At 42.7% G+C, this 13,107-nt stretch overlaps 1 protein-coding gene across 1 annotated transcript in view; it reads right to left on the bottom strand.

The window, feature by feature from the left end:
• FRMPD4 (FERM and PDZ domain containing 4) overlaps window positions 1-7,883 on the bottom strand; it is a 179,315-nt gene extending 171,432 nt beyond the window's left edge. Inside the window, exon 1 of the mRNA XM_024760054.1 lies at window positions 7,831-7,883. Within this exon, the coding sequence (XP_024615822.1) occupies window positions 7,831-7,868 (38 nt within the window). The 5' untranslated portion in view covers window positions 7,869-7,883. The remainder of the gene's footprint in view (window positions 1-7,830) is intronic.
• Window positions 7,884-13,107: the final 5,224 nt, after the last annotated feature.

Below are 13,107 nucleotides of genomic sequence, written 5' to 3'. Positions count from 1 at the left end.
TGTCCCAGCCTTAGGTGATCATATCAAAATTGCTCTCTGCAAGGGCTGGCTCAATCCAGAAAGAAGACATGCAAAGGCCACTCAAAGGAACCAAGGGGTGGTAGGCAGCCCCAAGCTAGTATTTTAATTACAGGCTGTGATGGAAACCTGGTCATCCAGGTGCTTCTCATTTTCACAGGCTGGCCGTTCCTGTGATTCCAAATGGACTCTGTGACCCACCTCATGTACATCCCCAGGGGCTACATAAAAGCTCAGGAGAAGACAGAACCCACCCCATCCAGCAGCTAACCTGCTGTCTATAGCTCCGCCTGAATGTGCATGTCCCAAATCTGCTGGAATCAAGTGGCCCAAGGAACTTCAGATAATTACAATCCCTTCAGATACCTTGGCCTGCTGGACAAATACGCCAAGTGTATTAGGGAGTTGTCCTAGAATGATGGCCAGATTAAGTCCACCAGCAAAGTTTCAAAAACAAATGTGCAGGGAAAATGAAACCACCACCAATAAGGGAGAAGTCTGCTGAGCACAGTTCGGTGTGCCATGTGCTAAGTTAGAGCTGGGAGGGAGGGGTCATTTCAGAGCTTTCCTGTTAAAAGCCCTTCCATCAGCTCTGCAAACTTCCCTTCCAGCTGGGAGCAGTGATTATTAACTCAGCGGAGAGGTGCTTTGTCAGATTTGAAAGAAAACAAATCTGCTTCAATGAAGGGAATAAACAGCCCCTAATGTTCAGCCTGAGAAGCTTCTGCGTTGACATGACATAATTACCTTTCATTTCATGTAATGATACTATCACATTTACTTTGTTCCTCCAATTCCAAAATTATAATATACCTCCCTCCCTTGACTGGGTGCTTGGGATCCTAAGGAACTCATTTACCTAAATGGCATTTGCTCTTGCAATGAGGCAATTATTTGCATTTTATGCAGAATTCACTGTGTGCACTTGGAAGCGAAACATTTTATCTAAGAATTCTTCATCAAAAACACAGAAAATGAGGCAGACTGCCTCTTCTCTAATATAAGGCTAGTTCTTAACTCTTTGGATATTTAAAACCACACAAAATAACAAAGCAACCCACCTCAAATAGATCTCTCCTATTGCCTTTATTGTCACAACTGTTGATTTCTACAACGATGCTCTGCGTTTTATTACCAGAAACAAAGGGTCACAATTTGAGTAACCTCTCAGATTCATTTGTCCTTTGTTGAATGTGAGTTAAAAATGTAAGCTTGATAAAGCAGGAAACTGACATCTGCTTCAAATATGAAATTAACCCAGGGGTTGGGTGGTACAACCACAATACCCACATCCAACTTTATAACTTAACTCTTCTTGACTTTTTTTTTTTAATTTTTACAGAAGGAAAAGTTCAAGGGCACTCATCACAGAATAACTGATTACTGGACTCATCCACAGAATAACAGTAAGACTCTCTTATGAAATCTTGGGGTAAAAATCAAGAAAAAAGTGGCAAAGACTAGGCCCTAGAACTACCAAACAATATTTGAAAATAATCAGTTACTTCTTTCCTCTTTGGGACATTTCAGTTGGACTAGATAAAGCCTGGAGGGAATACTTAGAGGCTCACACTTCAGGATGACGTAAGGTTTTGTCATTTGTAATTTTCATGATGACAGAATCCTGTCACGTTGACTTGACTGTCTTCTGGTTAATAAAAAGGCACATACAGTGCTTGTATTTCTTCAGATTATTCTTTCCTGGAGATAGATGAGCCAAAAACACATTTCACATTGGCCACTGAACTGACGGGCAGATAGCAATGGCTAAACATCTCCCAAAACAAAGTGGAAGTTTCCACACCTCATTACTAATCCCCAATATTCAGGTTTCAGAACTGAACTCTTCTGCATTAAGAAGATAGTGACTTGGTTCAACTGCCCCCCGTGGGAACTGCTGGTAGAATAAGAGAACGGTGCGTCTTGTCCAATACGCTCGCAGGACTACATTTGTGGACTTACAGGGTGAAAGTAGCCAGAAAACCAGCAGGCCAAAAAAGACAAAAACCAAAAAAGCCTCTTCATTTTCGAGCTTGACAAACAAGGACATGTGGTTGGGAAATGACCCTCCAGCCTCTGCTCCCACTATCCACCCCCATCCCTTTTCCCAGACTCCAACGTGGCTCATCTTAATCATGTATTTTGCCAGCTAGTGTTTTGATGTTTATTTTGCTCACGTTTAAATTTTTCTTCAATCTACAAAAACCGAATTTCCAGATTTACGAAGCACATTATTTTTGCATTAACTCTACCCACTTCCACAGTTAAGTAAGCATGTATTACTCCACTGAACTCAAAAATGGAAAATAAGGAACTCACGGCGCTCCCTGTTCTCTGACTACGAAACATACTATGTGTCTATAAAGAGCTTAAAAAAGACATCGCTTGGTTGAGAATAATGGTTAGTAGTGGTAGTGTACGGCCCGTGGCATCCTCACACCCACTCCCAAAGGATAGGATTGTTTCCTCCTTGGGGCCTTCCCCTGTATCTACAGCATATTGTATTATTTCATATATCACTTCCACCACACTCTAAGATCCTGCAAGGTAAGACTGTATCTTGCTCATTTTGGTAACTTCATCACTTAGCAGTGCTCAGTAAATATTGGGGGGAACACACGTTAGGTGTAACCAAGGAGTGCTTTTGCGCATGACCAGACAACCAGGCTGCCCAGGCCATTTCTAAGGATGCGGAGGAGGGGAGGGGATGGCAGACACAGGTGGAGATGAGCAGAGCTGAGCATACATTGATTGGGCTGGGGAATTCTAGGGGTGGTGATCAAAGCTTACTACGGATTAAGCTCCGTAACAGAGCCAAAAGAACCGAGGCCTTTGAGTCTGACGGTGTGGTGCAAACACGGGTCTGACTACCCATAAGGACATGGAGATACCAGCCTCTGTGAACCTCAGCTTCTTCTTCAAGAAGGAGATTCCTCTATGTGCTTTAACTACCTCACAGGACAGTTGTCAAGATTAAATGCAAGCTTACGTCTTGCAAGAATTTTCTAAACGTTGGTAGCGTGATATATAGAGTTACCTTATGTTATCTAAATCAGAACACTCTGAGAGCAAAGGGAGGTGCCATCAGTAATTATGTGAGAACAACACCCATAAACCAGGACCCTCCTGGGCCAAGCTGGTTGTACGGTCACTGGTCTGTTCATCCATCTCTATCTATATTCTATATCCATTGATATCTATATCTACAACTCTGTATATTTATAGCCATCTATATCTATATCAATATCTCTGTAATTATACTCCATAACTTTATCTACATCTGTATCTCTTCTCATATCTACAACTATATCTATATCCACCTCCATCTATTATTTATTGATGCTATTATTATAAGAACCATCTCAGAGTACCTCACTTTCTCTATTTCTCTTAATTTCTCTGGCCGTCCATTGCTCCCTCTATTAGCCATTTCTCACCAGGACACTCTCTTTCCCGAGACTCTTCTCTTGGTAGTTTCTCTCTTCCCATCTGCTTCTCTCCCTTCCCTTCTTCTGCTCTCTTAACTGGTAATAATAAGGACCAAGAAATTTTTATTTTGTATCTGTCATGTTTCTTACACAATGTTCTTTGCTCCTCAAAAAACTGTAATTTGTATTTCTCTAAGAATACCAACAAAACTTGTCCTTTCTTAATGGAGAATCCAGTGTATTTGAACGAGCAGTAGTTTGCGACGTGGTTCACGTGTGTAAACTTTGGGAAAGCCTTCTGATTAGTCTGAGATTCAGTTTTAGCATCTAGAAAATGGGGTAATTATTCCGCATTAATGCAAAAAAAGTGCTTCAGAGCAGCCGCAGTAGCTGTTCATTAGAATCAGCTGAGGAGTTTCTGAAACTATTCCTAGGCTCTATCCCAGATCCAGTGCTATGGACCGAATGTTTGTGTTCCCCCAAATTCTTACGTTAAAACCCTAATCCCCAATGTGATGGTATTAGGAGATGGGGCCTTTTGGGAGGTAATTAGGTCATGAGAGTGGAGCCCTCATAACGAGATTAGTATTTTTATAAGAAGAGACATAGAGAGGTGATTTCTCTTTCTCCTATCCTCTCTTTATGTGAGGATAAAGCAAGAAGGCAGCTCTCTCCAAGCCAGGAAGAGGGCCCTCACCAAGAAGCCGAGCACGCTAGCACCGTGATCTTGGACTTCACATCCTCCAGATCTGTGAGAAATAAATTTCTGTGTTTAAGCCACCAGTCTCTGGTATTTTATTATAGCAGCCCAAATGGACTGAGACACCCAGGCATCACGATATTTTACTGCTCCTTGGGCTACTCCAATGTGTAGCCAAGGTTGAGAATCACTAGTCTGCAGACTACACAAAATCATACAAATGTACATTATCATGTGTATAATGGCATTTAAATTTTTTTTAACCCTATGGATTAGTAACTCAATAGAAGACAGATTATCCAGCCCTACTCTAAATAACTGGGGATAGGAGAGGAAAGATGAAATTTGAACACACTTTGAACTACCCTGGGTCATATTCTGAAAGATTCATAACAATAGAATTATCTCATTATCAACTCTGACACTCTAACTTTGAATAGGTGGACCCTGGTTCCTCCCATAGCTTTGTCCATCACTTAAAAGTAGCTATACCTCCATCAGAAAGAATTGTCTGATGTGTGTTATCATTTAGATCTTAAGACAAGATAAAAAAAGAAGACATCTCTTTCAAAGAGAAAATGTAAAAGAGTGGGAAATTAAATGCAAAGGTGCTAATTACCAACCACAGATTAGCTTCCAAATTGTTCTTTTAACTTCTACAACTAATGAGTAGAGATATACTCCATACCGCAAACCAGGCTCCCTGGAAACTTTGGTAATTAGAGTATCTCTTTGTAACGGACATCGCTCAATAGGTAAGAGAAAAAATCAGAATGATTCTCATTATTTATAAAACTCATTAGTGACAAAGAAACAACAAGCACTTGTACCAGAAGTACCATTCTTGACATCTTAAAACAGTGTCTCTGACAGGACTGCGGAAATTTACTTTTCAAGTAAAAAAGCTCCACGGATTTAAAAAAGTGACACCAGTGACTTTGGTTTTAAAACTTGCTGTTTAGTAATCAGTGCAGGTTTCTCTATGAAGTTGCTGATCTGCTCTTTCATGTTGCAACAGCTGGCATCCGGCCAGTGTAAATGTTAAATTGACACTTGGGCTGGCCCCTAAAAATGTCAATGACATTGATGGAAATGCATACCTGTAGAGCTAGCTGGGGATCCCAGAATCTCTAAACAATAGGGCCATAGTTTGGGTTTTTGGCTATTGATCAAATGGCTTGGAATACACAGGAACCTCAATCCAACCAGGGACAAGGAAAAATCCATCTTAATCAGAGAAGACTGAGCTGTACCTTCCTAACTTCATAATCCATGTCTTTTAAAACTACATTTCTTTGGCAGAAATTTTTATTGTTTTGAGTTAAAGCATCTAGGCCACCTCAACTGTGCCAATTACGTAAATTCATAACCATGTTACAAAATAGATGGCACAATATAATATCAAATAATATCATCTTTCTACCATTATGAGGGACTTAGGCAAACTATTAAAATGAATGAATCAGGGCTTCCTTGGTGGCGCAGTGGTTAAGAATCTGCCTGCCAATGCAAGGGACACGGGTTCGAGCCCTGGCCCGGGAAGATCCCACATGCCGTGGAGCAACTAAGCCCGTGCCCCACAACTACTGAGCCTGTTCTCTAGAGCCCGCAAGCCACAACTACTGAGCCCACGTGCCACAACTACTGAAGCCTGCACGCCTAGAGCCCGTGCTCTGCAACAAGAGAAGCCACCACAATGAGAAGCCCACGCACCGCAGTGAAGAGTAGCCCCCGCTCACCGCAACTAGAGAAAGCCCGCACACAGCAACGAAGACCCAATGCAGCCAAAAATAAATTAATTAATTAAAAATAACAACAATAAAGTAAAATTAACGAATCAGAATCTAGGATGTAAACAAACGGTTGGCCTTTCTCCGTGTCTTTGAGCTTTCTGAGAGATTCTATCCCCACTGCCAAGATTTCCACCATAATTTCTCTATGAGCACATCCTCAGGAAAGCCTTGAAGAGCCAGAGGGTCACTTCACACAGGCTCCCTGGAGTGGATCAGATTCAAGGTCAACTTTAATCTTTCCAGGATGGACCCAGGAAACAAGCCCCTCAGCCACCAACTGTACTCTTAAGAGAGGTCCTCTCCCCTCTGCAAATCCAGGAAGGGGAGAGATCTGGGCTGCAGAGACTAGGAAAGAAACCACTGACAACACTCACGTGAGTTTTTCCCTAGCTACTTTCCAACAGTCCTAATTTAGAGGTTCTGGGCTGTCTGAAAGACCAAATACTCAAAAATCAATCTTGGCAGATATTTCTATTTTTATAAAAATGATCCCCTACATCACATAGATCCTATATTTGCTTATCAGTCCATAGTCAGCCTGGTTGGAATAAAGAATCAAGCCTGTGGTATTGAAAGATTTTTCCCCCCGTGGCCTCCAACCTCTGCTCACTTGTATCAGGGTAGGCCAACCATGCTTCCTGATTTCAAATCTGTTTCACTAACTTCTCATAATTAAGAATATTTCACTTTGGAGAAGCAAACAGTGTGAACTCTTGCTGCTTTGAGAGGTGCAATATAAGCCCTTTTTTCATACAACTGCAGAAACCCAGACACCGCAGCCTCTGTGACAAACAGCTTGGTCATTCTCGGAAAAAGTAAACATCAAAGTACCGTATGACCCAGCAATTCCACTGCCAGGTATATACCCAAAAGAATTAAAAGCAGGGATGCAAACAGATACTTGTATACCAACGTTCACAGCAGCATTATTCACAAGAGCAAAAAGGTGGAAACAACTCAAATGTCCCCTGACAGATAAATGGATAAAAAAAAGTAATCTATCCACACAACGAAATATTATTCAGCCTTAAAAGGAATGAAATTCATGGATGTTCTACAACATGGATGAACCTTGAGGACATTATGCTAAGTAAAACAAGCCAGATAAAAAAGTACAAATACTGTATGATTTCACTTATATGAGGTACCAGGTGCTGGAGGGAGGGGGAGTGGGAAACTCTCGTTTAATAGAGACAGAGTTTCTGTTGCATAAGATGAAAAAGTTCTGGAAGATGAAAGTGGTGAGAGTTACAAAACATTGTGAACGTAGTTAATGTCACTGAATTGTACACCTAAAGGCAGTTAAGATGGTATATAAAATTTACCATTATGTTACATACAATAGAACCATTATATATATAACATAAATAACATAACCGTTATGTAATATATATTTTACCACAATTTTAAAAAAAAGAGCACCACAAAAAATCCAAAACCTTAGCCAATGTTAGTGGGACCAATTTATAGTACAACCTGTAATGCACATAATCCTTTCAGCTGATTCTTCTAGTTGCAGATGAGCCAGTAACATTCCTGTCTTAACCATTTCTACAAGGCTTTCCAAATGACCCTCCTCCATGTCAAACTTTAGTTACTAGCCTCGGACAATCAGTACAACTGGTCCAGGATTCAATAACATACATGTTTGCTCTGGCCCAGGAGTACCTGATACCCTGGGAATTCTGAGCCTAAAATGGCGCATGTCCAAGAACAAAGCAACCTCATGTCACAAGATATGGAAGGCCCAGGGGATCACCTGCTTGAGTCATGGCCTCCAAGTGCCTAGGAGTCCTCAGTTTAAGTATGCTAATTCTCCCGAGCTAAGGGTCCAAACAGAGACATCCCCAAAGCCAAAGATTAAACTATTTATGCCGTGTGTTCAACCTACTTGATGAAGCAGTCTCGTCCATCCCGGTTTGCCGTCATCTCCCATCCATAGGGCGGCACCTGGTTCAAGCCCCAGGTTCCCGAGGGAGGTGGCCAGCCTGAAGACTTTGTCCTGTGGCTGGAAAAAAGAAAAGCAAGGCATCATTACACCTGACTCCGGAACACTTCTTCTGAGACAAACCCCAGAAGGGGCACAGGACTTGCTCGTCTCCGTTACGGGCTGTGTCCTCAGCTGACAAAATGAACGATTAGAATGTTTTTGTGTCAGGTAGCATGCTCAGTATCTTTCTTTATAGTATCCTGCAAGCTGTTCCCAGCTGCCCTGTGAGCTAAGTATACTCATCTCGTTTTACAGATGAGGAGACGATGAATGGCTCACAAAGCTTAGGTAACTTTCCTGAGGACACAGACGTCAAATCTGAACAAACGTTTAGCACACTTTCCATGACACTAGGCATTCCTGGGACCAGACATTAAGACGGTTTGGCATATAAACAGATATCACACCACAATACAAATGCACAAATGAAAATAGATTCCTGTTTTTATGGATCTTAAACAAATAACCCCAAGCCTCAGTTTTCTGGACTCCTGTGACCAAAATACAAAATTTCCACTCATATTAACCATACTCCAGTCAAGGTGACTGGTCATAAAACCTTAGACAAACTCTCCATTTATGCGGCAATGAAAATCCACACATTAACTTTTACAGTTTCTAGTCCACACCTGAAATGTGACTAGCCAGCAACATGAAAGGGTAGGTTAAGGAGAATTTTCTAGAAGCCTTTCCAAGAACAAGAGGAAAAAGGGAGTGACTTCACGTGACAAGCAGCTGTGATGGGCAGCGTTGCACAGTGACAATTCCCATCCAGAGGCCTAAGCCCAGTTTCTGGAACACTGCTGAATCCTGGCCGCTGCTCTGCTGCCTGGGACCTGCAGAAATTGCAGTGTTCTCTCATGAGCACCAAAGACTCCTTCAAAGCTCAACCGTGGGGGGAAATACATGCTGCCATTTTAGGCTCAAGCAACATCCGCCGTCATTTGTCCTTTGGCTCCAGGTGAAGTTCCCCACTCTGGATGGCCTGTTAGATGTTCTAGGCGGTTCCAAATTGCAGACAGGAACCAAAGTGTATATGTGTGTGTTCGGGAGGCAGTGAGGACACTTCCAGGGCCTCACAGTCAGCATCTCAATAGTGAACCTGGGAGCCCTTAGAAAGAGGCCCCCCCACCCCGCACCAGGCATAACATGCACAGCTTGTACAACTGTCCATGGCAGCCCTCCTGCAGCAAACATCCAAATCAGGGGTGTCAACCTGTCTGTGAGGAGGGGAGGCTTTGAACTTCCCAGGATGCAGGGCATCCCACCCCCGACCTCCACCCTCACCCAGCTCACACAGCTGACCATGAACCGATGCTTCTCCTCAACAGAAACCAGCCCCACTTCCCGTAAGTTTTCTGGAGAGGAACTAGTTTGCAGAATTTTAATGACCTTCGTTGCCTTTCTTTAACTTCCTTTCAGTGTTCCCACATCCTTCAGAAAGCGTGGGGAGCAAAAGAGTTCACAAATTTAACACAGGTCCCGCCAACTTAGAGGCCCACCACAGGGCTAATTCCCACCCGTGGACCATTACACGAACAGACATGCCAAGTTTTTGTTCCTCTTCTCTACACCCAAGCCAGCAGTGGCAGTTTCCCCTGGTGGTGTTTGAAGAGCGAGCTGCTTGCCTGCAGCGAGAGCCCATGGCTTGGTCCCCCTGAGGTTCTACCAAAAGCCCGCCAATTTCTCCACAGCAGCAGAGGACGCATTCGGACCAAGCCCTTCGAGGTATGAACACAGTGTATACTGTTGTTAAAACGTTTTGCAAAAGCAAAAGCAAAGCTACAGTAAGAGATGATGCACAGAACATTCCTGTAAGTGAAAGGAGGCCTATATAGAGAATGCAACAATTTATTCCGGATAACTAAATTACGTCCAGTATCAGAATGTTCATCTTTCCCAGAGGGGGCGAACTTACTAAAAACAAATAAACTGTCTTTTCTTTTCTCTTTTCTTTCCTTTCATTCTCTTTTTTCCCCCTGAAGTCTAAATCACTAAAAGAAAGATGCTGGCTTCCTAATATAATTTACATGTAAAATACAGGGTTATAATAATGAGCAAAAGGGAGCCTGAATTTTATTATAAACTACATTCTGTCCCGTAAGGTGTGTTCAGGAAATAGTAAAAAAAAAAAAAAACAACAGTTCAGCAAGATGTTTTCAAATAAAGCCTTTTGTCATAAAACACCAAATACAGTGCTAATACTGGAAAAAACACTCACTGAGTTAATTCGGGGCAAGGGACATCAACTGATATAAAACAAATCACTGAATAATCAGAATCAGACATGACTACATGTTTACCTGTTAATATGTTGACATAAAATACATGGGTCGGAATGACATTCACAGAACTTAGCAAATTAAAATTAAAAGCAAATTAAAGTGCCAGTAGGAAGAAAAACCCAAAAAACCTCTTTTCTAAGTATCTAAGCATACATCCTCAAATCAACGACGAAGGTCAAAATTAAGGAGGAGTTTGGCTCCTATGTCTGTGTGGTGTGGTTACTGGGAAGTTCACCCCAATATACAACCTTGGAAGCAGGCAGTTGCTCTCCACTGGGAAGATGCTCCGGGGACCTCCTTTCCTGGCTCCCATCTCTGTGGCTGCACCAAACTGTCTACCACTCCCAACTGCCCCCCACCCCAGTGCAACGGAAAGACAGGTTTTTTTCTACCGGGAGTGCAAAGACCTGGCCCCTGGAGAGCAGCGGCAGGGCCAGTGCACATAAATGTAGAGTCTTCTGGGCCTTTTGCTTTAGAGCCGCCTCAGATGCAGAGGTTATCCTCAGGATGGACCAGGTGCTGCTATGAAAATACAGTCCTGTGCAGAACTCCTCACTTCTGGCTGTAACACTGACCCTGTGTCCCAGTGTGAGATGCATGCCCTTTATTTCCCCCCATTTCAGAAAGAGTCCACTCTGAGTTCCTGGGCATCCTTCCCAGGGGCTGAGGCCTCTTCAAATTTCTCCTCTTTGAATGAGGTCTTACTTTTCTTGTCCAAAAACCTATTAGCCTCAAAGGTTCTCTTGACTCCCTCTGTGGAGGCTAAAGACTGTCCTGTAAATAGGAACCCTGCAGCTCTGCTCAGCCGCCGGCATGCAGGTTGGCCCCATGGAGATTATTTGAAAGGACCCCTCTAGCCTAGGGTTTGCCAGATTTAGCAAGTACAAACACGGGACACCCAGTTAAATGTGAATTTCACACAAATATCAATTTTTTAGCATCAGTGTATCTCATATAATATTGAGGAATACGTACACTGAACAAATTATTCATCATTTATCTTAAATTCAAATTTAACGGGGTATCCTGTATTTTATCTACAAACCCTACTCCAGCCCCTCAAATAAACGAGCACCCAGATTCTCTGGGAGTATCAAAGAGGCTAAAATATCATAGCCTAGAGTCTTTCTGATTTGTCTTTACCTTAGTAGCAGGACTGAATACTGCTACCAATGAGTCTAAAATGTGAAAAGAAGTACCCTCAGCTACTTGACTAGATTCAAAACAGACAACAACCTCCTAATATGCGTCTGGGGGTGCATGAGGATTACAAGTGGTCAAAAGCCAGCATTTTCTGTATTTCCCAAATTGAGCTGACAAGAACCCATCTTGCAGTTTTTGTTAACGATTACCAGGCTCTAGAAATTATGATTCAGCAGGTCTGAATTACAACCAGGAATCCATGAGTGAGTGTGTGCGTTTGTGTGAGTGTGTGCGTGTGTGTGTTGAAACAAGTAATCCCGATGACTCTTACCTTAAAGTAGGGTTGCTAAATTCAGCAAAAAGCAAAACAAAATATAGAATGTACACTTAAATTGAATTTCAAATACTTTTTAGTATAAGTACATCCCATGCAACATTTGGGACATAGTTATACTAAAAAATAATTATTTGCTATTTATCGAAAATTCAAATTGAACCAGGCATCCTATATTTCACCTGGCAAGCATGAGGCTTGGGAAATACTAGTCCTTGCTACTCCAAGTTTGGGCTGAAGTCCAGCGGCACGGGTCTCTCCTGGGTGTCTGTGTGAAATGTAAAATCTGCATTCAGTAAACAGCCCTAGGTGATTCATATGCCCACTAAAGTTTGCTAAGTGCTGTGCCTAAATCAGCAAAGCCTGTGAAGCCTCACCACACACTGGAACCACATGGGGGAACTTGTAAACGACAGATGCCTGGGACCAAGGCCACGCCATTCGAGTCAGAATATGTGCGGATGAGGCCAGGCCTCAGGGATTTATAGCCCGACACGGCTGCTACTGCCCAGTCATTCTACCATTGCTTTTAGCTCACAAGACGCAGGAGAGGCAGCCTGTGGCGGTCAAGAGCACGCAAGCTGGAGCAGGAGGTTTGCCAGGTGTGGTCTGTGGACCAGTAGCGGCATCACCCATGAACTTGTTAGAAATGCAAATTCTTGGGCCCCATCCAAGACCTACTAAACCCGAAATTCTGGGGATGCGGCTGACTCAGCAATCTGGGTTTAACCAGCCTCCAGGCTACGCCGGCGCCCACTTGAGTTTGAGAACCACCGAGTTACAATCAGACTCTCTTCAATTCAGGCATTTATTTTTCATAATCTCGAGTGCGTTACTCAACCTCTCTAAACCCTTCAGTCCAGCTCTTCCTCTGTAAAATGGTGGTAATAGGACCGCATCTTGGGGTGACAAAATGCATTTTGTAAAGATTTCAGTATGCTGCCCGCCACATAGTATTATAGTATGTGCTATAAATTCTCTGCTAAGTAAATCTCTACCTAACCCTCAAGAGAATATAAGACTTGGGGTGGTTACACAAGTATAAATGGCTTCATCCATTCTCAAAACAGCAGAAGGGTGAAAGGCTCAGTCATCTACTTTTTTCCAGTCTGGCAAGAGCAGGGTAGGAAGGGGCTGAAGCAAACAGTTACACCTTCCTATACGTTAAGAAGTGGATGAGTTCAGCAGAAGTAGAAGAAAATATCAGAAATTCGTTTTGTTTTTTAACCAGGAATCATGTGTGTGTGTGGATCCATGGTGCCGAGGGTCAATTTCCACTTGTCTCAGGCCAGGCTTTGAGATTCCTTGCAACTCTCATGTTCTGTGACTTCAACCTGAGATCATGGCTGTGTGAACCACTTTCAAACGCTTAGCTCAGCCTTAAAAATAGCGACCTACATTGGCAGGGCTATTTAA

The sequence above is a fragment of the Neophocaena asiaeorientalis genome, unplaced genomic scaffold (genome assembly GCF_003031525.2).
Source record: "Neophocaena asiaeorientalis asiaeorientalis breed wild unplaced genomic scaffold, Neophocaena_asiaeorientalis_V1.1 scaffold295, whole genome shotgun sequence".
Classification (NCBI taxonomy): Eukaryota; Metazoa; Chordata; class Mammalia; order Artiodactyla; family Phocoenidae; genus Neophocaena; species Neophocaena asiaeorientalis.
This window is presented reverse-complemented; position numbering and strand designations above follow the sequence as displayed.